Genomic DNA, 27784 nt, shown 5'->3' with positions numbered 1-27784 from the left:
ATGTAAAAAATAAATTTAAAAAAATTTTTTTTTTGAAAAATAAGTTAACATTTAGGTTAAAAATACAATAAAGTAACCAAGAGTCTAAACTTCCTGAAAACAAAGGTAGGCAGCAGTTATAGAATGTTGCAGCACTAAGAACAGATTGTGGATCCTTCTGCACAGAATTTTTTAAATATTGCCTATTGAGTTGTTTTGAATATTTGTTTTGATTTTTAGATTATAGGATGGAAAGAATTCGTTCTTTAATAGTAGCTACAGATTTAGATACCTTTATTTGTCCATAAAAATTTTGTTGCAGTGATTTAATAAGGTTTTGATTCTGTTCAGGACCTTTAACCCTTTTCAGTTGATAGTGAAGAATAATTTAAAACTCTTGGTAGAGTCTTTGTGTGCTATCAGACTGTTTATTTAGGAACAGTTCGTTTTGATTTTGCTTTTGTTTTGGCAGGTCTCTGAATCTTTACTTGTGCAGACTCCAGCTGTGCCTCCTGGCCCCTGCCAACCTCCCAGATTACAGGGTAGACCCAAAGCAAAAGAAGTCCAGTTACGATGGGGTAATTGGCATTTTGGTAATGAATTATAATTAAATTAGAATTAGAAGTGTTCCTCTTGTTAAAAAAGCATAAATCTTTGTACCCTTAGGACCTCCTCTGATTGATGGTGGATCACCCATTTCTTGTTATGTGGTAGAAATGTCTCCCATAGAAAAGGATGAGCCCAGAGATGTTTACCAAGGCCCTGAAGTGGAGTGTACAGTGGGCAGCCTTCTTCCTGGAAAGACATACAGCTTCAGACTACGTGCAGCGAACAGAATGGGGGTGAGGACACTGTTGACTGAATCATATGCTGGCATTTCACTTTGCTACATCATCACACTCATTATTTGGCCATTTTGTTTTCAACATGTAACTCCTAGGTTTATAATTTTTAATAAGCTTATACTGGTAACTAAGAAAGGAGTCTGCCCTATAACTTGTTATGCTGTCTTTGTACTTTCAAGCCTCACTTAGAATTAGTGATATTTAAACAGGACTTAGCCAGAGTTGGCATTTTTCCTCTGGGGAAGTGTTGATCAGCCTATTTGTCAGTAAGTTGACTCTAGTTTGGAAACTAGATGTGATTCCTGTTTTGTCTAATGTGCCCACCTCAGATTTAAGAATTTCTGGTTTGTGTGGTCCTTTGCCGTAACTGTTTCATAATAGAAAAAGAGAGATGATTAAGAGTCACTTTAGAAAGAGCATTTTAGTAGCCAGGCATGGTGGCGCACTTAATCCAAGCACTTGGGAGGCAGAGGCAGGTGGATCTCTGTGAGTTCGAGGCCATCCTGGTCTGCACATTGGGTTCCAGGCCAGCTGGGGCTACAGAGAGACCCTGTCTCAAAGATTAGATAGTTAGATAGATAGATAGATAGATAGATAGATAGATAGATAGATAGATAGATAAATAGATAAATAGTAAATAAATAAACAAACGAACAAACTGTGTATATACACAGTTTTGTAAAATGAGTTAAAAAGGTGGTGGCTCCCCTTTACAACTGGTGAGACTAGGGCTCAGAAAAGTCCTGCCCATAATCATACAAATGAAGTAAATGAGTAAGCCACAAACCCATTCGTCAGACTTGCCCAACAGTTCTTTCCCCTCAACTGTGACACTGCTCCTCTATCCTTATTAAAGCAGATTCCCTAAGCACAAAACAGCAATTTCTTAGATGTGTAACACATATTTCTTTAAGTCTCTTTTCAACATTATTTCATATTTTAATGAACTGCACTTTATTCCATGCCCTGTATCCAAATGAGTTGTGTATTTATGTCAGTGAACAAGTTTTAAATTTCTTCTATGGAAAGTTTATAGAAGGTCTTGGCTTTCTGTGTGAGAGTAGCACCCTGTCAGTTCCTGAGGTTGCTGTTCACGTGGCAGCATCTTCAGTGCTGACTGAGTTCTTCATTTCTATTTCCCAGTTTTTGATTATTTGTCAGAACAACTGCATTTACTTTCTGTATTCCCCCATGACTATCCACTTTTGACTCTTCCGGAGTTACTACAGATTTTAAGACATAATTAATGTCTGCCATCCACCACACCTATAATTGATACTCATTTCTTCACTTACATAATTTCTTATTTCACCTATCTAATTTTCTAATGCCCTGCTTTTCTTACAAAGAATTTCATGAAGTGAATAAGGGATGGGGGCATTCATTAAATGAAACATAAAATTTCTACCTATTGCCATAGTCATTAAATCTTTTATTTTCTATGAATGCCTGTATAATTATGACCAAATTAATTTTGAAAGACTTGTTAGTGAATCTTTAAATATGGAGTTCTATGCAGTTGGACATTTAGGGATGAAAAGGAAAAATGCGTGTTCTGCTTGTTTTCTAGCTTGGACCATTTTCAGAAAAATATGATATTACTACAGCTCCTGGGCCACCAGACCAGTGCAAACCCCCTCAAGTGACCTGCAGATCTGCGACTTGTGCACAAGTGAATTGGGAGGTATTATTATTTCCATTAGCTTACATTTATTTTCCTAAGTAATTGGGCTAGTTCATATAAAAGAATAAAAGTAATTGTCCTTTTTTACTCCCTAAATTATTATATGAAAAGTAAGTCCTAGATAAATTCATGTAATAAAAAGTGAATTCTAGGAGCTGGAGAGGTGCATCAATGATTAAAAGCAATGGCTGCTCTGGCAGAGGACCTGGGTTTGACTCCCAGCACCCACATACATGGCTGGCAGCTAACAACCATAACTCCAGTTCCAGGAGATCCAACAGCCCCCTTCTGACATCCATGATCATTGCACGACCCAGGTACATGCAAACACTATACTCATACACATAAAATAAAAATAAAATAAATAAAATATTTTTTTAAAAAGTGAATTCTGTTTCTGCTTTGAAGTGTTTTATGTCTCTTGCCTTTCAAGCCCAGCACGGTGGCATGCCCGGCTTCTAAAATGCCCTTTCTAAAGTGACTCTTGGTCATCTTTCTTTTTCTATTATGAAACAGTATGGCTTTCACTATTCAGATAGTTTTAATGAATAAAATGTTGCTTGAAATACACCATGCCTTGCTTGAAATGCTATATGATATATAGCACTTCAAAGCAGAAACAGAATTCACTTTTTAAAAAATGTTTTACTCTATTTTTATTTTATGTGTATGAATGTAGTATTTACAGTGTTGCTTGTGTTTAAATGTTTTAAAGAAATTCAAAACAATCCAGATTTTTACTATTCTCAGGAAATGAACATTTTTGTCCCCACACTGTTTAATCAAGACAAAGAACTTTATCCACTTCTTACAGATTCCCTTGAGTAATGGAACTGATGTCACTGAGTACCGACTGGAATGGGGAGGAGTTGAAGGAAGTATGCAGACATGTTACTGTGGGCCCAGCCTCAGCTGTGAATTGAAAGGCCTTTCTCCAGCCACTACCTATTACTGCAGAGTACAGGTAAAGGGGGCTGGTGCCTCAGCACAAGTTCTGCCCAGAGTCTTCTGTTGGGAGAGCACTTTTGTGGTCATGTCTTTTTTTTTCCTTTCTTTTTTTGGTCTTTTCTCTCTGTAGACCAGGCTGGCCTCGAACTCACAGAGATCCACCTGCCTCTGCCTCCCTAGTGCTGGGGACTAAAGGGGTGAGCCACCATGCCCAGCTTGGTCATATCATCTTTCTTAACTTAGATATTTGGTTCATTTGTAGGCTCTGAGTGCTGTAGGTGCAGGTCCTTTCAGTGACGTAATAGCCTGTATGACTCCTCCATCAGTTCCTGCCATTGTGACATGTCTTCAAGAAATAACTGATGATGATATAGAAAATCCCCACTATTCACCTTCCACCTGCCTTGCAATTAGCTGGGAAGAGCCTGATGACCACGGTTCAGAAATCCTTGCCTACAGCATAGACCTTGGAGATAAACAGCCTTTGACAGTGGGAAAGATTACAAGCTATATAATTGACAATTTGCAACCAGATACAACATACAGGTATACCCCAAAAATCTTCATTTTTGCCTAAACCATAAAAATGCTTTAAATAAAATAATCATATACTAAACTTTTTTTCTTATGTGACATGTAGAATAAGAATTCAGGCCTTGAACAGCCTTGGAGCTGGTCCTTTCAGCCATATGATAAAGTTGAAAACTAAGCCCCTCCCTCCTGATCCACCTCGTCTGGAATGTGTTGCCTTTAACCACCAGAACCTTAAGTTGAAATGGGGAGAAGGAACCTCAAAGACGTTATCAACAGATGCTGTACAGTACCACCTTCAGATGGAGGATAAGAATGGAAGGTAGAGTTTTTTTACTTGCTTTTTCACGTGTGTATTTTTAGGTTTTATGTATATAAACAAACTATAGAAGTAAATAATTTTGCCAGAGCAGAAGACTGTCGTAAGAGGGGCCAGTGACATGGTTCAGTAGGTAAAGGCAATCTGCTGCCAAGCCTGACAACCCAAATAAGGAGAGAACTGATTTCTGCAAATTATCCTTTGACCTCCACGTGTATGCCATGGCACAGGCATGCCATTCTCCACACAGACAAAATAAAAATGTAATAAAAATTATTTACATAAAAGAATACCATTATCAATAATTTTTAGTGTCTGTTTTCAAAACATCTGATAAGAAGGATAAAAATACGTTTGAAGTATCAAACCAGTTACTCCTAGGATTAAATTTTTGCAGCAACTTATTCCTAAAAACATACCCAATCATACCTTTTAGTGGCTTTTAGAACAGTTTTATAAGCTCTTCTAAGGTTGATTTAATAAAGTGTTACTTCCATTTTAGGTTTGTTTCCTTGTACAGAGGACCATGTCATACATACAAAGTACAAAGACTTAGTGAGTCCACATCCTACAAATTCTGTATTCAAGCTTGCAATGAAGCTGGGGAAGGTCCTCTCTCCCAAGAATATATTTTCACTACTTCAAAATCTGTCCCGGCTGCCTTGAAAGGTAATTTATACAGCCTGAAGTTATTGTCTTTAATAATAAAAATATTGTTATGAAATGCTCTATTTTTATTAAAATGTATCATCTAGTATGTCTCCAACAGCTATGTATGAGCATAGATAAACCCACCAAGAGTTCCACTATCTACCTTTAATATCTATAATAAAAGCTATTTTATATGTTGCACTAAGATTCAGACAAAACATTGATCTTTTTAATGATCTAATATAAAAATATTAAATGACTAGGCTGTTTTTCTAATGGGGTCATTTGCTATTCCTGTTATTGTTACTTAAAGAATAGCAGTCATAAACTCTAGTTATTAAAACGTTTTAAGTACTTCTCTAAATGAAACAATTCTTTAGTTAACTTGGATTCCAGTCCAATTTACACAGAAACATGTATACATATGTATATGCATACTATATGCATATTTCTAATCCCAAAGTAGTTCTTCTTTTTAAATGACTCAGGCAAGGATCGTACCTTGTACATTTATCCAAGTAGACTAAAATTGATTGCACTCTGAGAACTAATGGTAGAGACCTCTGGGACTGTGTCCTGCATTGGGTAATTGAAAGCACAGTTTGTTAAGTGGACCCAAAGTTAACAAGATTGTTTGTAAATGGTCTTTTAATGCTAGTAAGTTTCATTGAGTCATTCTTCTGTTATCCTGTCCAACTTAGTGTCTCAAAACTTCAGAAACATTATTAATTTTTAATTTTAATTGTTTTCAAAAATTCACTGATATTTAAGTTTATAACTTGGTTTTAGCAGTTTATGGATTTTACAAGAAGTATCTGTGTAATGTGCTAAGTTAAATCAAATGGAGCTGATCTTATTTATATTTGGTCCCTCTAGCCCCCAAAATAGAGAAAGTGAATGATCACATTTGTGAAATTACGTGGGAATATTTACAACCAATGAAAGGTGATCCAGTTATTTATAACCTTCAAGTTATGGTAGGAAAAGATTCAGAATTCAAACAGGTATGTGTGGAGATACAATTTTATATATGCATATTGTAACCTTTTGTTTTTATTTTTAGTAAAAGTTTTTACTGTATTTACCCTCCTAATTCAGAAACATTTGTTCAATATGCTTTACAGTACAGTGATCTCAGGATTCAAAATCCTTTACAAATGCACTACCCTTGAATAGATTATTCATTCAACAAGTATTCATTGAGTTCTTGTGCCAGGCAAGCAATCAGGATGTAGCAGTAGAAATATCTACATCCATTGAGTGTAGTAGAAAGACACACTAAGTACAAATAAGTGCATCAGTATATAGCAAGTGCTTTGAAGTAAAAGTAAAACTTGAGTCAAAGGGCTAAGACATGCCGGAGAAGAACCCTAAGGAAGTATGATGAGGGGAGCATAGCAAGAACTCCCCTGAGGCAGCAGCTTGCTTGTTAAATTTGATCCACAGTGAAGGGGCCAGTGTGAGTGAGACATAGGGCTCCTAGGACAAATGGCTGTTGAAGTCAAATAGTGACAGTACTCACTAGTCAGTGCCACAAGGGAATAAAGACTCACACCCTACCAGCACCTGGCCTTCACTACACACTTGACTCTTTGAAGTCAGACTTGACAGTTCCTGATTCTCCTTCAGCACCCGGTCCCTGAAGGCTTAGCTAAATGACATGCCTTTTGAAAAGTGAATATTAAGGAAACCACCAAGATATGGAAATGGTATGGAAACCTTGAAGGCATTCTGGACTGTTCTGTAGCTTTTAACTGTGTGTGAAATGAGAAACCAAAGAAGGAATTTTTCACCAGAATAGTCACAGAAGCAGACACATTTTAATAACTGTTGAAACTGCAGTAGAAAAAGGACAAAAGCAGGGAGATCAATAAGGCCTCAATAACAATAATAGGGGCTGGAGAGGTGGCTTAGGGATTAAGAGTACTGCAGTACTCTCCTTTCATTCCCAGCACCCACATGGCGGCTAACAGCCATCCATAACTTCACGCCGCCTTCTGACCTCTGTGGGCATTGCACAACACAAGTGCACTTACAAACATGTAGGCAAAACACTAACACATCTAAAATAAAAATAATAAATAAAATATATTTTAAATAACAATAGTAAAAACTTTATAATACAGTGTTTGAATATAACAGTGGTCGTAGTCATCATGAAAGTTCAGAGGAAGTGTCATCTTCCTGGCAGAGAAATTCCAAGATAGCTTCCTGAAAAGAATGAGTAACAGAGTGAGGGTAATTGTCGGTGTTAGACAGTCTGTGACTAAGACAGTATCTGTAAGCACCTCATTTCATCTGAGTTTCCCTTTTCGGTGTCAACTTTCTTTATTTTTGAGGGTTTATTAAGGTAAATTGTTTTGATTATGTATTACAGTTTCTTTTCCCACAAGGAAAATAAATCATTCACATGCTTTACTTCAGCCATGCAATGTTTTAATTATTAGTAGAATCTAATGCATGTATTTTTTTCTTTCAAACTACATAGTAATGTAGTATCTTAACTAAAATTACAAAGGGCCCAAAGAAGCCAGGCGTGGTAGTGCATGCCTTTAATCCCAGCACTTGGGAGGCAGAGGCAGGCGGATCTCTGTCCCGACCCGCGAGACAGCGTGGGTTTCTGGAGGGAGGAAAAGGGGGACGGAAAGGGACAAGAGATGCGAAGAATGGAGACAAGACAGGCTTTCTGATCAAGTCTCATTTAATGAACATTCACACAAAGTTTTTATAGGGAGGAGAGGGGGAAGTTAGCAAGGAGAATTCCATTGAAGTAGAGCAATTCAATTAACAGAACGAATATCACAATAACACCACACCAATTGATCACAGAGTAAATTCCATAGTAACACCACAATTCTATATAGCAGGTTATAAATCAATTAAGAGGTTACACTTGTATGATTACAGAGTAATACCAAAGTTTCTTAGCAATTACATGAGAAAATGAGGGAGTCTCTCAAGCGTTAAGTGCCCAGGTTAGAACAACATGTTTGTGAGAGGCTTTCAAGTATAGTCATCTGGTTAATCTCAAACCAGGCCAGCCTTGATGTCTGAAAAACAGCTTTGCCAGGAATCAGGTCTTGCTATTTCCTGGGGTAGGGGCCTACGGCTCCCGACAGATCTCTGTGAGTTCAAGGCTGGCTTGGTCTACATAGTGAGTTCCAGAACATCTGGGGCTACAGGGAGACCCTGTTTCAAAAAGACCAAAAAAAAAACAAAGGGCCCAAAGAGTTCAATTAAGCTTGGCATGCTATTTTTCTTTTTTAAGTCATCTGAAAATTAACATGATAATTAGATTTCAAATGTAATTTACAGATAAGCAGGTTTCCTTCCAAGGAAGAGGCAAAATTAATATTAAAATTTAATTGCATAATTGCATGTTTAAAGGAAGTAGAGAGCCCACATTTAGGTAGTATATGAATTTTAATAAGTTTATGTCACCACATGAAACACTAATGCTAATTCTAATTTAACTTTAAATCTGAATTAACCTCAGTATCATATACTGTAGATTATTAACTATAAAACTTAAAATATTGATTTCCTTAGAACTTCATCTTGTGGATGTTCTTCTATATTTCTTGAGCATTTATAAAACTTTACAACTTACCAGAAAGTTATATCCCAGAAGTTAAAGGCCATCTGTTTAAGAGCTCAATTTCTTTATGTAATCTATATTTTCTTTATAATTTATTCAATATTCAGCATGCATTTATTAAATATTCCTAAATACAAAAATGTATAGGGAGGCTCCATCATTAAGTTACTATTCTATTTCAAGAAATTTGTTTAGAGTCTAGCAAGCAAGCAGAAATTTTAAAGTGATGACATTTCATAAACAAAAGCATGAAATACAGATAAAACTGCAAGGTGTGGTGGTGTATGGTTGGAATCCTAGCAGGAGGAGTATCATTTAACTGAGTCTTTGGGGACTGGGAGCTCTAAAGTATAAGGCTCCAGTAAGGCTCAAGAGTGGGCTATGTAGTGGAAGAGACCGACTATCGATGGGTCTTTATTCTCTAGCAGTAGGAACTATCAAATTTTTTTCTTTTTTTTACTGAATTTTTTTGTGAAGTTTGTACAGAATATCTCAGACAATCTTAATCATCTTTATGCCCCCATCCCCACAGGCACCCTCCCATAGCCCCTGCTCTGGAACCCATATACTCTGTCATCTTATTAAGACCCAATCTGTCAAGTTAGTGTCCCCAGATGTTCCCCAGTACAAGTCCATCCACTGAGGTCTAGTCAGCCTATCTAGAGTCTCTCGCTTTAGGAAGATCAGCTCTTCTTCACCCAGCAGTAATCAGTTGCCAATGTTTCTTCAGCTAAGATTGGGGTCTACTGTTCATTTCCCCGGTTCTGTGCTGGGTTTTTATCTGAGTTTACATGGGACTTTTGTATGCTGACACCATTGCCATAGAATCATATGAGAGCTTCCCAGCTGATTGTAGGTCCCAGCTGATTGTTTCCATATGGTCATGCACCTCCTCCCTTACTCTTAGAGTCTTTCCACCCCCTCTTCCAAGATGGTCCTTGAACCCTGGGTGGGTGAAGTTTGGGGACTGGGAGCTCTGAAGTGTAAGGCTCCATAAGGCTCAAGAGTGGGATATGTAGTGGAAGAAACTGAGTATCGATGGGTCTTTATTCTCTAGCAGTAGGAACTATCAAATTTTTGATAGTTTCTGTCCAAGGATCAGCAATCTGTCCAAGGATCAGCGATCTGCAGAGTCTTAATCTCTACTTTTTGTCCATTTGTAACCTTTTGTGTTCCTGTCCCTCTGTTGCATGAGGGGTCTTTATTAATGAGAATTGAGAGATTCATTAGTGTTGTCTTCATTACCCCTATTCTATGTTCCATGCGCCTTTGATGTAGGGGTTACATTGTAAATGTGTCGCTTAGGCCTGAGCAATTCATAAACAATGCCTGTGTGTGACCAGTTGTGGTACTTGGTAATAGTCTCCGACTGGAGTAAAATAAGCTTCTTTGATGAGTGGTGACTGAGATATTTGTCTGTAAATATAAGGATACATATTTTGCACATAGCAAGAAATTACATTAGTCTAAGGATGTGACAGTCTTAGAGTTTTCTCTCAGATCTATGACCTCTCCAGCCAAGTGTATTTGGTTATGTTTACAATACCACAGTTGCATTTGCTCCCATTGAGTGGGCTTTTAGTCCAATTGATTACCCCCAAGATAAAAGTGCCACTACTGCACCAATCATGTATGCTGTGCTGGCCACTGTCTCTTGAAAAAGAAGCTTCTTTGATGGGTAGTAACTGAGATACTTATCTATAGATTTAAGGATCCATATTTTGCACATAGTAAGAAATTACATTTGTCTAAGAATGTGACAGCCTTGGGCTTTTTCTGTAGGATCTATGACCCTCCAGCTATGTTTATTTGGCTAGGTTCCCCTGGAACTGGAGTTATGGGCAGTTGTTAGCTACCATGTGCATACTAAGAATCAAACCCAGATCCTCTGAAAGAGCAGCCAGTGCTCGTAACTGCTGAGCCATCTCTCCAGCCCCCGAAAATAGTAATTTCTTAATACCCCACTCTTACCTCTAAGTCTGTATTGGTATTTGTCTCACTCCGCTTATAAGTGGATCATTGATTCATAGCAAATATAAAGGGTTGCTTTCATTATATGTAATCTAAACAATAGCAGAAAACAATAAATGCTTTCAAATTTCAGTGATCAAGTTAATCTGTTTTCAGTACCATCTCTCTGCTATATATAAGATGCTTCCCTGTATATCTTTCCAACATCTACACGTAGAAACAACAACTTGATCTTGTCATCATCCCTCTGAATTAATCCTTTCCAACTTCTTAACTTCATTGCTATCCTAAGCAATCAATATTATCTGTGTATTTTTTTTTCACCTACAAATTCTTATTCAAATTGATATCTAGGTCTTTAAGAACTTTATCAAGGCCTCATAACCTTAGAACCTTTTATAACAAGAGCCCCTTATCCTACCCAACTCTGTTCAGTCCCTCACAGTTTTATGATCAGAATTCCTTAAACACTTTTAATGTCACATCCTAAAGTAAGCTTTCAAGTTAAACATACCTATATTTCTAACTAGTGTAATTAATATAGTCTTCTCTCTGCCAGATCTTACCACTTGTCACCCTCAAGACATTTGTTGAGGATTTTTTTCCCCTAGCCATAATGTTATCATACTCATGTGAAGAGATGATGGAAAATAAAGCTTAAAGAGAAAACCTATTATTAGCACTCAGAAGCTGTAGCATGAGGATTGTGAGTACAGGCCAGCCTGGGCTACATACAAGACCCTATCTAAAAAAGCAGAGACAAAAATTAAAAATCATTCTGTTTTATCTGTAAAACAAACAACATACTTTTACTAAGTTGGCTTTATTGTATGTGTATAATTTCACATTGATTTCTTTTATATAATCTTCTGTTTTATGTAAATTAATTATTTACCATATCCCAGACATGGATCATTTTTATATTCCTACTTCTTGAAATACTGATCTACTTTCTGAGGACCAATACATATTTGCCATTCTCCTGAAGGATCATCTTAAGACTTCTTGCAATAAATGTTCCTTTTTCTTCTCAGCATTTACTTCAATAATTTCACAAGTTTTTAGTAGATATCCACTATATTCTGGACAGTAGAAGCATAAGATCTAACATATTGATCTGCTTCAGGAGCAGACCAATCCATAAGCACATTTACAACACAAGTACAGTAGCTTCAGATAGCTAAAGTGCTTGAAGGAACACCAGTGCAGGTATTGGTTAGCCTTACTTGTAGCCCACCAACTACAAGAAGCTGAAGGAAGCCAACTGGAAAGAGACTTAACATTATAAGCATTGGTTTTCTTATTCATAGACTGAGAAGAGAGGCCCATTGACGAGGACAGTAACTGCAGCATTACTACGCCAACATTACAGTTCTACCTGAATAAAACAGTCTGACTCTTAAATTCAGTTTTTAAGAGTGGCCCCAGATATTGCTTAGAACCAGCTGTCTCCTAGAGCTGTGTTCCTGAGCCAGGTTCTCACTCACATTTTTATTTAAAACAGTTTCTCTAGCTTCACTGGTGATGGACAAGTTTGGATCCAACCTTCACATACCTTTTCATCCCTAGTTCTAGAATATCTTATTCAACCAATCTTAAGCATCCTTTCCTGTGTTCAGTGAAGGTGGGTGCATTATGGGTACACTGTCTTTCAATGCTTTGACGTGTTAATTCTCAAGCATACCCATCATTATCTTTTTGGGTGGAGTGCCAAATGAAGGCTCCCAGGAAACAAACACACTGGTCACAAGATGCAAGGTTTATTGAGTTTATCAAGATTGATTAAAAGTCATTAGTCCAGACTCTGTCCATTTTATGTCATTCCTACAGATAACTTCAGTATTTGAATATCTATTATATGCTAAGTACTGTGCTAAGTACTTTAACAAGTGTAGGTTCAACTCAGGCTCATAATTACCATAGAATTTAACTATCACTATGCCTATTACACTAAAATGTACTCACTGGAACATGAAGTCATGGTGCAGAGCTTGGGCCCCAAAGTGACCAGTTCCAGTATACATCCTCCTGTTCTCTACACACTCCACTGAAAATCCATGGAACACCATTGATTTCGATTTTTCTGTAAGGCATGGCAGAGTTAGGTTTTAAGATTCTAGTCTGTGGTTCCAAGTGACCAGTCCCTTTCTGAAAGTACAGTGATTTGCCATGGGCACCTCTAGACAGTTCCCCTTATTTGTTGTTTCATTCAACAAATGTTTAAAATTGTATAAAAATGTACTGGTTAGGCAGTCTTTGCGCCCCTAATTATGGGGTGAACAAGACTACGCTGTCTCTCATGAAATGAGTTCACAAAAAAGTGACTTCATGTGTTTAAATAAAGCAAGAGAAATACTTAGGAACTGATCTCCTTACTTTCTTGCTAATGGATGGATTTTTTTTTAATGTTATTTAAAAGATAAATTCAGGGCTGGGGAAATGGCTCAGTCAGTACAGTGCTTGCCATGCAAGCATGAGGACCTGAGCTCAGTCCTCACACCCACATACAAGCCAGGCACAGCAGCACTCACCTATGAGCCCATCACCTATGAAGTAAAGACAGGAGGCTCCCTGGGCTTGTCAGCCAGCCAGCTTAGCCAAGTCAGTGAGCACCGGGAACAGTGAGAGACTGTCTCAAAAAATAAATAAGATGAAGAGTGATTAAAAATGACACCCAGCACCAACCTCTGGCACACACATGCACACCATACAGACACAAAGATGAATGATCTTCCGTAGATCTCGCGTCTAAACTCATTCCAGAATGTGGTGATGGTTGTATTTTCTCTCCAGCCTTCACACTCCATTATTCCTTCCAATATTTCCTTAATAGATTTACAAGGGTCCTGAAGCATCCTTCCGGTATTCCAGCCTTCAGCTGAACTGTGAGTATCGGTTTCGTGTGTGTGCCGTTCGCCAGTGCCAAGACCCTGTGGGGCACCAGGACCTAGTAGGTCCCTACAGCACCACAGTGCTCTTCATCTCCCAAAGGACAGAACCTCCAACCAGCACCAACAGAGACACTGGGGACAGCGTGCGAACCCAGCGCACTCTAAGCGATGAGCAGTGTGCTGCTGTCATCCTGGTGTTATTTGCTTTCTTTTCCATTCTGATTGCCTTTGTCATTCAGTACTTTGTAATCAAGTGAAAATATAACTTTTATTTTTAACACTGTATTACATTTTATTTTATCATGTACTAAAATTATTTCTGTATTGCTTTTACAAAAATGGTGACATTCAGCACTGGCATTGAGACTATAGCACATCATTTTGGTATTTCAGTGCTTGGATTGTTAGGTGGCACTGCATGAGAATGCAAGCCACAAATACCAATTCTTTTGGGGTTTTCTTTTTTTCTTTTTTTTTCTTTTTTTTTGTCGTTGGAACTTTTTCCTAATTTTTCTTTTTTTCTTTTCCTTTTTCTTTTCTTTTTCTGGATCTGCCTTCTTGTAGAACAGACTTCCTAAGAGGCAACATTTATGATTTTTTTGACCAGTCAGCATGAGTGTAACAGTGATAACCACATCTGTTTGTTTGAAAGATGCTTACCAAGTGAAAATTTCAGAATGACTAGAATTTACACTAACATGCTATACAAGAATGTTGCAGTCTGAGGCTGTGAAAGCAATCTCGTGCTGTATTTCTACCTCCTCATGTGTCTTAACTGTTTGGTAAGGGGATTATGATGAGTAACTGGAGGGGCTTAGCAAGCAAAAACTGGATGAAAGAGTAGCAGTGACAGAGAAGCTTCTTCTTTGATAAATGTGGAGTTCTTCATTCCAAAGATATGTGGATTCAAAAATAAGTCAAAGAAAGCACAGGCCTAAAAGTGTCTATGTTTACTTGAAAAGTATCTCTTCAGTCTTGAGAATATGGAAAAGAACAGAAGCTTTTAGATCATAACTTTTAAAAACTAACTCTGAATTTGTAACCCCCTTGAACTTCTGTTTTCTGAGCCTTTGAATTATATGTATGTGTGTTAAGGGCGTACATGTACAGAGGAGGCTGTGTGCAGACTAAGTAGGAAATACATATACGCACTCATTCCATCTCTGATATAGGCTAACTTTGAAGGACTCTCACAGGTTTTGCAGCTTCTCCCATAACTACTGCCATTGCCATCAGAATTTACAATCAATCTCAGCCTTTTCATTTGGGGTACCAAATCTGAAGACAAAATTAATTTGCACCAGTAAACTTCAAGCTGCTTTCGTTCTTGAAAAACTAATGTTTAATGTATAATGTCTGTTTGGATACTGTTCCAAATTGTTGATTGCATGTGGTTAATGTTGCATTAGAGCACTTTGCAATTGCATAATTCATTAATGTTTTGTGAGCTTGCATTTGTGAGTTTTGGGATGCTCAGATTGAATTTTGTCAAGTATCACATTGTACATCTCACCTAGATGTCGATGACTGCCAGTAATATTACAGTCTGTAATGAATTTATATGAGATTTTTGTTTATCACATCTGTTACCTGTAAGACACCTGTAACTAGCTTCTTTAATTTATTATTCGAATTTTAGAATAGTGAGTCACTAATTTTTAGTTGCAGAGGGTTGCATTTTAGTGATTACTAAGCACTTCTGTCTGTCAAAAAGGAACATATGTTTTGTGCTTTGAAGATCTCTGAAGAATTTCCCTTATAATAGAATGGGCATGTATCGTAATTGTTTTATGTCAAATGATCTGTGCTGTAGAAAAAAAACATTAACCTTTGTTCAAAAAAGAAGCGGATAAACTTGGCCTTTCCAAGCGGTAAGAAAACCCTGTCACTATAATATACTGTATGTTTACATTTTATTTAATCTCTTATGAATAGGGTGAAAACTTGCCCCCAAACAACAGCAATTACAATTGTTTTCTAGAAACTTCTTAAAAGTGCCACATTTGGCAGTACAAATGAGTTTGAGTGTAAGAGCCCAGAGATTTCTATATAGTTGAATGTCTAAAATGGTAAACCGTGCCACACAGTGGCTTATGTTTTTCATAGTAATTCAGATGAACTCCTATTTTTGATAGTAAATGTCATTTAATAGTGTACTTGCCATTTGAGCCTCACTGCAAAATTAGTGCAGAGGAGAAAACAATTTTTAATGTAATCTTGATTTTACCTCATATACTGTACATTCCAAAAACTCAACTTTTTAAAGATTATAGATACACTACCAAACATATCACCTGAAAATTGTATAAGGTTGAGCTTCATACAAGATAAAAAATATAATCTCATAAGAATACATGAACTATGTAGCAGAAGTATCTGTAAAATCCATGGAAAATAAAAGTTGTATCATTCTTTTTTGAGACATGTTTTTTGTATTCATGCACATTTCATCATTTGCTGCCTGTTTAAGAAAATGAATCTCCTGTCTTCGAAGGGGCTTAAAACAATTTTCCCAACTGTTCTCAAACTTCAGCTTGAGAGGGTGCTTGCTCGCTGCTCAGGATGAGTCCAGTAGACTCAGGAATGAAATTAGAAGCTTCACCATTTGATTTTGTGCAGTTCATTAAATATCTTGATTGCTTTACATAAAGAATAAGGTGAGTCTGAAGTAAACTTCCCTTTGGGAAGAAAAAGAAGACATGGTGGCATGCTCCTCTAGCTCTAGCTACTTAGGAGGCTGAGGCAGGAGGATAACACTTAAGCCTAGGAGTTAACTGCCAGGCTGGGCAGCATAGCAAGACCCTATCTCTTAAGTGATAAATACATATATCTATCCATTAGGAATAAAGTTCCCAACCTTTCTTATACTCATCTGTTTCTTGGCAAGATGGCTCAGTGAGTAAAGGCACTTAACAGCCAAGCCTGTCAATCCCCAGAACCCACACGGTGGAAGGAAAGAACTGATTCCCATAGTTGTCCTTTGATCTTCACACACATACTGTGGGGCATGGACACACACAAAAATAAATAAATGTAAAAAAAAAAAAAAAAAGGTTTCTTTAAGATGCCATCTCTCAATACCTAGAGTCTAGAAAAGCCATCGTCAGGAGAGTGAGGAAGAGGCTGGGCGAAAAGCCATGGATACCTGAGAGGATCGAGGGCTGTGAGGCGTACGGAGCAGGCCAGTCTACAGGTGGCAGCTCTTGGGGTCTAGAGATCCAAAACTGCCATATCTTTCCTGCTTTATAAGACATGTTGAAAATTCATAACATTACATGAAGTTTTCCAAATCTGCTTGGTTTAAAATATTGAAAAATGTGGGCAGAGGGTATGCCTAGCTCAATAGTAATGCCCCAGCTTAGCATGTGCACGGCTCTGGGTTCTGCCCCCAGCACCACACAGACAGGTGCAAACAGACGTCACAGAATGGGTCAGTTACTGTAGTTATGACTCAGCTTCTGCCTCATATACTGCCTTTCTGTGGAGAAAAGGTGAAACCTATGAAGGCTTTGCAAGTTTCAGTATGTAAAATTCAAGTTGTGGACATAGCCAAAAGCTTTTCATCTGCCCACAAAATCTGTTTTCTGGAATATAAGTTGGAAGACACTTTTCCAGCAATCTCAAAGTCATACCTAGCCCTCTCTGCAGCTAATGATGTGGTATACACAGCAAAAGGCCTCAGTGCACAGTGGCTATACCACTGAACTTTGCAGATGGACTAGACAGCCCCAACTTCACTGGGACTACAAACAGGATGCCTTATTTTTTGCTTTGGTCTGGTTGTCTTACAGTAATGGAGCTATCACGAGGCTCTTGCCTCTAGTCCCGTTAAGGGTTAAATGAGTTAAGATAAGCAAGGTCTTGGAACAGCAGCTTGCACACAGTAAGTATTAGTGTTGTTTTTAATCCAGAACATCAGCCTGTTACATAACCTAGGAAGACCCCCATCAGGGGCCAAAAGTCTATTAAGGACTCTGCTCTCTTGCTTGCAGGGACACAGGGCCTTCACTAGGCCATATCTGGGTATACTCTTGCCCCACACAAGTAAGCAGGAACATAGAGAAAGGGAATATTTGAATGGAAAGTGCATAATACAGAATAGAAGGGGCCATGGTACCACTGATGTGATGCTGACTTGTGACCCAGTCAGCCTGCCTGGGTGGTACCGTGGTGGGTGAGCAAAGGAATTAGTGGCACCTTCAGCAGAAGTTGGGGTAGCCCACCAAGCAACAAAGCAGAATGAAAGAAATAAGAAACTTGGGGATCTGCAGTCCATGAGGGCCAAGTGAGTCAAAAAAGGCCACATAGTCACCAGTTGCAGACCTCTGCCAATGAGACGTCAGAGCAACTGGTAGCCAGGCAGGAAGGGGACATGGAACTAGAATCCAGCAAGTGCCAGCCCAAGCATCCCAAAAAGTAACATAAAGTTAAGAGCCCCTGTCATCTAGCTGCACAAAAACCTTTAAGCCACATGTCCCCCCCACCCCGAATCCTTAGGGGCCCAAAGGCATGTTAGCTAAAGGGTCTGTGTATTTGACTAAACTGAACACTGTGTTCCTCTAGCTATGTCATTTCCTCTTGCTGCCCTGCAGTTGAAAGCTCAGAGATCAGATCAACTATGGATGAAGAAATGGCATTGTCTCTGTCTAAAAGGTTGAGCAGGAGAGAGAGGAAGGGGGACCTGAAAACAAAAACTCTTGAGTTTTTATGAAAATAGTGATTCAGAAGTGTGATGATGTAGGAGTCAAAGGAAATTGATAGATTGATGTCCTTGGGGAGATGGTGGAAGCTTGAGGGGCCAAGCTGACTCCAGCTGCAAGAACCACCAGTGCATCTGTCCAGGGAAGGAGGGCAGAGTGAGTGTATTCGTGGAATGGAATGGACATTTTTCTCTCAGTTGCTATTGCTTTTCAGAGACACAGGGTGCAAGATCACCAGCCTAGAGTGAGGAAGAGGATGGTGAGTTGGGTTTTAAAAGGAGAGTAAGATGCAGGACAGGAATCTAAAGGCTAGGGAGTGAACGAAGTAAGTACTCAGATGGTGGATACTGCAGAAGCGAAAGCCCTGCCAGAGCTGTGCACGCTCAGGGAAACTGCAAAGTGAACGTACCTGCAGTAGGCAGAGCATGTAACCAGAGAGATGGCTGTGCTCTGGTTGGGTGTACTGTACAGGTAGGACAGAGGCGAGAAGGACAAAGAGAAGCATCTATGAGGGAGTGACTGTAGCCTTAGATCGAGAAAAAGAAGAAAGTGAGGACCTAAGGCAGGCGAGAGACAAGGAAAAAGACAGAAGGAGCAGAGCTTCATGGGATGAAGGATGACAGTGGTACCCATGTGGGAAAATGGGCTACAAGGAGCCAGGCTGGAGGGCAGAAGGAGGGATGGCTGCAGTCAAGGTAGAGGTGGCCACCCATATCCCTAAGTAAGGTAGAAGGTAGGTCCATAGGAGCAGTTGGTGGAGATGTGGGGCAGGGCCTGATTATAGATAGAAATGAGGTCAACCATCCAAGACACATGAGGAAGGTGTGCATTTTATGCTGGTGTGCTTACTGGAGATATCGAGGCACCTGATCCTCAGGGAATGAAGGTGAGATGAGGGCTGGAGAGTGTGGGGTCTGGTGCTCTTAGGCTGAGGCAGGTTTTAGGACAGTGGGAAATAACAGTGATGAGGGAGATGGCAAGTACCCCTTACAAAACCTCTACTTCTTGCATATGTCATAGCACAACAGGAGAAGCTTGTCCCCAAGTTTCAGATCCAAAAGGGGGAGAGGAGCCTAGGACAAGAGGTTAAAATTGTTATTTTTTACTTTTCTATTTTTATTTTTTTAATTTGCGGTGTGTGTGTGTACAGGTGTGCCATAGTGCTGCATATGGAGGTCAGAAGGCAACTTGCAAGAGTCAGTTCTCTCCTTCCACCATGTGGGTTCTGGGGATGGAACTCAGGTCTTCAGTCTTGGCAGCAAGCACCTTTACCTGCTGAACCATCTCACCAGCCCTGAGGTCGAAATTTTAAGCCACAACAGGAAGAATGAAAAAATTTGCTAGACATTAGTTTGTTGGCAAAGAGAAAGTCATTGGCAGAGCTCCTGAGAAATAGGTTTGAATAAGGATGGTGGAGGAGGAGATGGAATGGGGCTGGGAGGGGGGGGGTCCAGTGGGACAGCAGGCTGCAGGCTCTGAGATTAGGCAAACCATCCTCCAGATCCCAAAGGGCCTCTGACTATTGGATATCACCTCATCCAAAGAGAAAGAGGATTAATATAAAAGCACTAAGCACTCCAGCCATTGTCAGAGACTACCACAGTGAGCTGACTCCCACATCCTTTTCCTGAACATTCTTTCAAGTATTGGCATTGTGTGGTTTTTAAAGTTTAAAACAACATATCATGTGAAAGTATTCAAGTGTAAACATACCCATATTCTTTTAAAAATATTTTTATTATGTTCTTTGCACACAATGCTGTTACATAAGGATACTTTCATACCACTATATGCTCTACGTTGAGCCCAGTCACCTCACCTTGGGCCTCCTCCTTTCCCCCCTTTTCCTTAGTCCTCTTTGCCCCCTAAACCACTTCACTTCTCCTTTCATGTCATATATACCTATAAAAAAAAAACATCAAATGGCTAAGAAGGTAACTCAGTGGATAAGGGCACTTGCCACCAAGCCTGATGACAGGAGTTAGATCCTGGAACCACCAGGTGGAGGGAGAGAACCGACTTCAGGCGTTGTCCTCTGACCTCCATATGCACATATCCATTTTCTTTAACATAAGTAAAAATTAAAAAAATAATAACAAATTGCTCCTGTTTGTAGATTTCAAGGATCCTTGAAGTTACTTGAAGTCAACTTCCTCTGCCACAATTTATAAATGTAAAAAGAAGGGCAGGCTGTGCAGGGACGGAATGTGAGACGTGTCCAGAGGCCATGTGACAGAAGTGCCACAGGCCTAATACCTGAACTGGAAAGGGTACTGTTCTGGGGTACTCTTTCTACTTAGGATTGCGCCTTCCCAGTGGTCATCAGAACATCCCCCCAATCTTCAGGAGCAGCCACTGATCATGGTCCCTGGGAAGTCCTCCAGATGGGCTGGACTCCTGTGATATGGTCAGTGGCCTGCTCTGATGGGTGGAGAGGGAAGTCCCCTACAATACTGAGGGACCCGGAGCGAGCAGTGGCAGGTGCAGTGTCAGGAGGCGGAGGCTGAGCGAGGCCCGCTGGGAAATGGGCGGCCGAGCTGCATCCGCGCGAGACAGGGCTCGGCGGCGCAGGCAGGGGCTCCACCATACAGCGGAGTGCACTTGCGGGGTCCTCCCGGGCAGCCCCTGGGCATGGCCTGGAACGGAAGCGACGGCGCGAAGGGCGCGCGGGAGCCGTGGGCCGAGATGGCGCCGTACGACGCTGCTCCGCGTTCCCCCTGGGGGCGCTGGTGCCGGTGACTGCGGTGTGCCTCGGCCTGTTCGCCGTCGGGATGAGCCGCGACGTGGTGACAGTGCTGCTGATTGGGCGTGGCCGGGACATGCGGACCGCCACCAACCTGCACCTGGGCAGCATGGCGGTGTCCGACATGCTCATCCTGCTGGGCCTGCCGTTCAACCTGTACCGCCTGTGGCGCTCGCAGCCCTGGATGTTCGGTTCTCTGTTCTACAGCCTGCAGCTCTACTTGAGCGAGGGCTGCACGTACGCCACACAGCTGCACATGACAGCGCTCAGCGTCGAGCGTTACCTGGCCGTCTGCTGCCCGCTGCCCGCCCGGGCCCTGCTCACCCGGCGCCGCGTCCGCGCTCTCACCACCGCGCTCTGGGCGGTGGCGCTGCTCTAGGCCGGGCCCTTCTTCCTGGTGGGCGTGGAGCAGGATGTCCTCCCCGGCTTCTCCGTGGACCCGGACCCGAACGGCACCTGGGGAACCAGCCCCTCGCCCGGGGTCCCGCCGCCTCCCCTGGGGCCCTCGCGGCACCCCCGCAGTCCCTGCCGTCGGGGCCGGAGGCTGCCGCTGCTGCTGAGCTGTTCAGCCCCGAGTTCCGCCCAAGCCACGTGCACCTGGAGGCGCTGCGGATCACCGCCTACTTCCTGCCCTTCCTGTACCTCAGCATCTCTATGGGCTCGTCGGGAGGGAGCTGTGGACGAGCTGGGATCCACTGCAAGACCTGACTGCGCTAGGGAGGGAAAGGGGCCACCCGCAGACCGTCAGGGTCCTGAGTAAGTGGTGCCGCCCCTTTTTCAAAAAACCTGGTGTGTCTGCTCAAGGCTGCTCACCTTCACCCTGTACTTCCAGTCGTCTCCTAAAAGGAAAAAGGAAAAATATACATATATCTCCCAGTACCTGTGGGAGACCACTTTGAGTCCCTGAGGGTGGGACACCCAGAAACCGGAAAGTTTTTTCAAAGGCGCTGGGACCCAAGATGCATAACCGGTGACTGATTTTAATCCGACTGACAGTCTATTAAATTGGCAGTTGGGTGTTACAGTTCCCTTGAGAAGATGGGGTTGATTGCTTTCCTCTAAGCAGCCTACTTAATGTTATCCTGGAAACTAAAGTGAACCCAGCCCATGTCAAAATTTTAGACCTGTTGCAGTTTGCAATGGAGAAGAGAACACGTTTCTGAAGCCGGAGGTGTGAAGCACGCCTGCCAAAACCGCTTGTTAAGAGCAGGTGCCCTAATTTAGGGCCTGTGTCCAGCCTTGCTAGCACACATTTGAGCCTAATGTATAGTTTTAAAGTAAATGTCGATGCACTTAACAGCCCCCCTAACACACCCCCAGCATGAGGATTTGGGTAAGTAAAGGTTCAAAATTGTTTTGCTGTTATTTATCAATGCAGATGGCTGGGGAGTGGGGAATCTTTATTTTGAATGCTTAATGCTTTTGCCGATTCTGGTGCCCACATCCTCTTTTGCAGTGGTGGTGGTTCTGGCGTTTATTGTTTGCTGGTTGCCTTTACATGTGGGCAGAATCATTTACATAAACACAGAAAACTCCCAGATGATGTACTTCTCTCAGTACTTTAACATTGTCACTCTGCAACTCTTCTGAGTGCATCCAACCCAATCCTCTACAACCTCATCTCCAAGAAGTACAGAGCTGTCTGCAAACTGCTGCTGGCAAGACAGTCCAGGCTGAGGGGCTTCTGTAGCCGTGGGGACACTAGGAAGACCCCAGGAGGAGACACTGCTGGCTACACAGAGACAAGTGCTAGAGGATGGCCTAACTAGCATGGGAAGCTAGTGCTGACTGGGGGCTTCAGGTCTAGCATTATGGAATCCCACCTCACAGAATGGATCCCAGCGGGGTTTAGTAGCTCTTCATTCATTCTCCAGTTCTTTAGGAATATGATTGTTCACTTAATAGTTAAGTGATGCGGAAAGACGCTGCATAAAAATTGTCACCTCCGAGACCAGGAATATTTTATTTTCTAATTAGGACAGAAACATGGTGATACATATACAAGGCAGTAGAATGGTGAGAATTTGGATCCAATAAATTATTTAATGTCTTGTATATGGGCAAAAAACATTTTAGAAATAATTAAGAATTCCAAATAAGTTCCCATCTTCAGGTCTCTGTCACATTTCTCCAGCTTGGGAGCAAATCAGAAATTTTAGGCTTGGTGTTTGAGAACTACTCTGCATAAAATGGTTGCAGCTCACTCCTGACCCCAAACTGTCTCACTGGCTAACTGGTGTTAAGAGTTGAGAAATAGGAGGGGGAGATTTGAATCTGGGCTCTTAAGTAAGTCTGCTCTAAGTCTGAAAAATACAAGAGTCAGTGAGTGGAAGAGGAAGTATTAAAAATTCTTAACAACCCTGAAACCTGTTTAAAAAGAGAGTTTACAACATAAATGTATTTTTAGAAAGCAGTGTCCCTGGCCCACAAAGCCAAGATCCTCATTCAAGCCTCCATCTGTATGAATGGCGCCCCCTGCAGGCATACTGGGCACAACCTTTTTGGGATTTCAGATTAATAAAACCTAAAGTACAATAGAGTGATGGCATTTATGAAGAATGTGTCCTGAGGCTTTTGTGAATCTTAAGTCCACAAATACCAGAATAGTATCAAAGACCTTCATCAGAATTAAAATGTCAAACATAAAAACAGTCACAGAGATTTTTGTTCTTTTCTGTATTGTGTTGGGAACTGACCTTAGTTCCTCATGCATAGTAGACGAGCACTCTGCCCTCAAGGACTATCCCCAGCCCTAAAGAAAGCTGGAAAGTCATCTCAGGTCATCCACTGACTCTGCTCATAGTTTGGATAGCTTCCAAAAGTTTCTAATACTTTGTGTTATAAAGTACTACAGTTCCTTTTGAATGATTACAACTGCAAATGACAACTGAGCTCAGCAAATGACAACTGAGAGGCCAGCTTCTGTTGCTTTTTCATCTTAATTAGACACAGGTAAGCCTCTCACTCCCCTCACTCCCTGGCCCAGTCCACAGCCTGTGTGGGTATGAAGCAATCTATCACCTGTCTTTGTGCCCAGCTAGTGAGGGAAAGAGCTGTCTCTCACACTGTGTTCTGCAGATTTTCAGGATTATTTGACACAAGGGCTCTGCCGTGAATAAACTATTAATATTCTGCACCCCATCAGAGTACAGCCCAACAAGTCAGAGTCTCTGAGAAGTTGTTCCACTCAGCATTTCCTTCATCATTTTATCACAGAACCAACTCCTCTTCCTTCTCCAGGAATGTCTACTGCCACCTTCTGGAATGAGGTGAACCATTTGACTGACACAAGGATTCTCATGGTGGAAGGACAGTTCTGTGATGCCGTTTCTGTGCATGGCCGCAGTGAGTAGGGCTGAACTGGAGCTGCTGGGTCTTTCTGCTCATGCTCCAGAGTAGCCAGAAGGGGCAACCTCCCTAGGAAAGGTCAGAGTGGACAACCTTACAGATGATTGTACAATATTGTAAATACAGAAACAGGTATTTATTTCTTGCCTACATAAACACATTCTCAGGTGTACACATGAGGAGGAAGAGTCACCACTATTCCACACAGGGTCCTTATAATGGAGGGTTGAAGCCCATCCTTCCAGAGTGGTCCGTATTAGTGGAATATATAGTCCAGTCTAGTGGTTTGCTTTTTTGTTTGTTTTTGTTTCAGTATCTACAGAATAACCCACTGAGATAATGATTAGAATAACTGAATATTGTCAGTAAGTGAGTAGTCTAACCAAATATTTTTCATAAAATTGTAAGTTAAAGGAACAAGAAAAAACAATTCAACATTTAGGAAGTCAGTGTTATTACTTTTTAACAGTGGGAAGAAAACCCATGTACTTGCAAATGCCCATCATGATTTCTGTGAAATTGTATGGCAGTAGGCTAGGAAGAACTTCCTTTACATACTAATAAACATTCCATAAGCAGTGCCTAGATGTGGCTCATAGATACAGATTTTTTTCCTCTACATAAACATACATAATTAAATGACATATTTGATGCAAGTGAGGAAAGTCAGGACAGACACTTATGACAAGTTGTATTCACCACCATCATATTAACCAAAGAGGGTATTGAATTAGGAAGGAGTTTTTACTTGAGCTCAAACCATGATTTAAGCTTGATTATAAATAATGGAAATCACTTGGTAATAAAACCAAAGTAGTGTAGGGTATGCCAGATACATATCCCTCTTGTGAGCCTGATGAGACTTGGACAAAAGGAACTCTGATGATTGTGCTATAATGGGAAATAATTCTCAAGCATCCTGATTACAGGATTCAAACTGAGCAGGAAGATGACAGGAAGGACAAAGGCATGCTTCCAACAAGAAGATAAGTTGTCACCCGAGTTCCCTCGGAGTCTCTTGTGCTATCAAGCAAACCATATAACATATCTTTTTGTGTGTGTGCATTTATTATTATCGTGGGGGAGGGGAGTAACAGAGGAATGAGTACCCAGTGCCTAGCCCTGCGCCTCCGGGCAGCATGGCTCAGAGCCATGCTTATAGTCACTGCTAGCATTCGCTCACACCTCAGGGGCCAGTGATCTCGCCCCATGCCCATAAGTGTCGGGCCATTCTGTCCTTGAGCTGCTTCACGTGGTTCCCCACACCATGGCTAGTGTCTTCTGTTCCAAGATGGCTCCCAGCAGACCCCCCAGTCGTCCGCACTCTGCGGCAGGCCCCGCCCCTTGGAGGAACTAGCCAATTGGGAGACATAAGTGTATTAGTCACTTTTCTGTTGCTGTGATAGAAACACTGACCCAAGCAATTTAGAGAAGGAAGAGTTTATTTGAGTTTATAGTTCCAGGGGAATTACAGTCCATCATGGCAGGGAGGCATGGTGGCTGGAGGTGGCTGGACCAGGAGCAGCAGAAATTAAGTTCTCATATCATCACTCAGGCATAGGAAGCAAGAGAGAAACTGGAGATCTGGGAAGGCTTAAGAACTCTCTAAGCCCACCCCCAGTGATGTGCTTCCTCCAGGATAACCACACCTTCTAAAACCTCCCAAAACAGTGCCATCATCTGGGGCCAAAATGTCCAAATACTTGGAGCCTATGGGGGACATTTTCATTCAAACCACTACAATAAGTTTATTGAAAACCTGTACAGCCCACAAGAGGAGTCACACAGGAGAATCCGTAAATGTGATGAATATGCACCTGTGATAAATTAGCACTGGTTGATATGTTAGAAAGGAAAACTTAAGAAAACATGTCTAACACACCCAGAATAAAAATCTTGAATGTCTTAAATGTGAGATTACCTTCACTAGCAAATTATTCTTACATGCATAGGGAAAAAATCCTAAGCAGTGTAAGAACTTCTTCAGCTGTAAGGCACAATGTACTGTCCACCAGAGAAGTAATACCGGGGTAAGGGACCCTATGAATATAGTGATTGTGGAGAAATATTTCATTGGAAAACATGGCTCATCAGTTATGAGGCTACTCGTGTATGAAAAACTACATGAATATCTAGTATATAGGAAAAGTTTCCAGTGTAAGTCACCATTTACTTACTATACATGATCACTCAGCAGGGAGAAATCTTATGGCAAAATCTTTTTTAAGAAATCCCAGCTCATCAGGAATCGGAAAATTCACACAGGAAAGGAACCCTATGGATGTAACAAATGCAGAAGGAAGGGTCTTTCTCAATGTCCCAGACCTCAGAAGACACATCTACAGCTATCTCTATTGATGCCTGAGAAGAGCAGGGCAGAAAGATCTAGAAGTAGTATGAATGATGATGTGAGGGACAAATGAACTAGCCAAACAGGAGTTTGTATTTTGGAGCTATCTTTTGGTGAGTTATTAGGTGTCTAGCATTGTAGCTAAAAAGCCACCAGCTTGTCAATACCTGTGGGTCTAGAGTCTTGGGATGACTTAGCTGGGTCCTTTGCTCCAGATGTCAGAAGGCTGTAATCAAGGAGTCAGCTAGGTTACAGTCTCATCTGAAGGATCAGCAGAGAACATAGCTTCTAAGATCATTCTGTTTTGGTGGATATTTTTCCTCCTTCAATATATATGACCAAACTTTTTATTTAGGGTGTTTGTTTACTGGCTTTTGATGGGCGACTGCCCACAGTTCCTTTTCCGTAGGCAAAGCAGATGGAGCTGTTTACTTCAGAATTGTTAAAGGTAAGGAGTCTCATCCCATTTTTCTAAGATATTTTTAAATAACTATGTAATTGAGTCACAAGTCTGTGTCTGCTCCACATTCTGCTATCAGGGCCAGATCTCAGGTACCAGACAATGTTATATTTATAATGTCTATTCACTTCAAAATGCTGCATAGCACACTTACAGGTGATAGTACTACTTGTCATATCTTTCTGCAAGGGTGGCTATAATTACACCCTGGACAACTCCAAACACCAGAAGTAGTTATGCCATTGCTCAAAACAAATGCCTTTGCATATTGATAACTTGTCATACACATAGAATATGGTTCTTCCAACATAGTGCGATGTCACATCTTCCTAGCCTTTAACTTAAAGTGAAAACTGTTAAAAATGAATGTTCAATGATGTGTTTGCCTGGTGTTGCTTGACTGTCTAGTGTGGGCTGAGTACCTAATTTTGCTTTCTTCCGCAGTCACTTCCTTATACTATAACATGGAATAATTTCTTCCTTTCCCATTCTGTTTTTCTGTTCAGATTGCCATAACAAAATACCACATTTGCATGGTTTGGATATAGTTTGACTGAACAACCCAAGATTGCATGTACTAAACTTTAATCATTATTTAATATTATTACAAGAATAGAAATTTAATCCTGTTATGATGTGTGGAGGTGGGGCTTTTGAGAAGTGATTCTGGTTAGATGATGTTATTAAAAAGGAGCCCCGTGATGAATCCTGATGATTTATTAGGAAAATGGAGAGAAACCAGAATATTCCTCTCTCTCTCTGTCTC

At 40.9% G+C, this 27784-nt stretch overlaps 2 protein-coding genes across 3 annotated transcripts in view; both read left to right on the top strand.

Moving 5' to 3' along the window:
• Positions 1-15839, top strand: part of Fndc3a (fibronectin type III domain containing 3A) — a 191602-nt gene extending 175763 nt beyond the window's left edge. For both annotated transcript variants that reach the window (XM_008824357.3, XM_008824358.3), the window contains 9 exons: positions 452-557; positions 646-821; positions 2395-2508; positions 3323-3472; positions 3719-4002; positions 4097-4309; positions 4809-4975; positions 5834-5961; positions 13360-15839. In XM_008824357.3, coding sequence (XP_008822579.1) covers positions 452-557; positions 646-821; positions 2395-2508; positions 3323-3472; positions 3719-4002; positions 4097-4309; positions 4809-4975; positions 5834-5961; positions 13360-13674 — 1653 coding nt within the window. In that variant the 3' untranslated portion in view covers positions 13675-15839. The remainder of the gene's footprint in view (positions 1-451; positions 558-645; positions 822-2394; positions 2509-3322; positions 3473-3718; positions 4003-4096; positions 4310-4808; positions 4976-5833; positions 5962-13359) is intronic.
• Positions 15840-18733: 2894 nt separating this feature from the next.
• Mlnr (motilin receptor) lies at positions 18734-22793 on the top strand. The gene is given in 7 exon segments (XM_008824407.2): positions 18734-18812; positions 20576-20809; positions 20812-21369; positions 21372-21506; positions 21509-21616; positions 22317-22445; positions 22448-22793. Coding segments are annotated over 7 exon segments (1425 nt in total). The 3' UTR covers positions 22630-22793.
• Positions 22794-27784: the final 4991 nt, after the last annotated feature.

Source organism: Nannospalax galili, unplaced genomic scaffold (assembly GCF_000622305.1).
Source record: "Nannospalax galili isolate Female #2095 unplaced genomic scaffold, S.galili_v1.0 scaffold388, whole genome shotgun sequence".
NCBI classification, from domain to species: Eukaryota; Metazoa; Chordata; class Mammalia; order Rodentia; family Spalacidae; genus Nannospalax; species Nannospalax galili.
The sequence above is the reverse complement of the archived record's forward strand: the minus strand, read 5'-3'. Positions and strand labels throughout refer to the sequence as shown.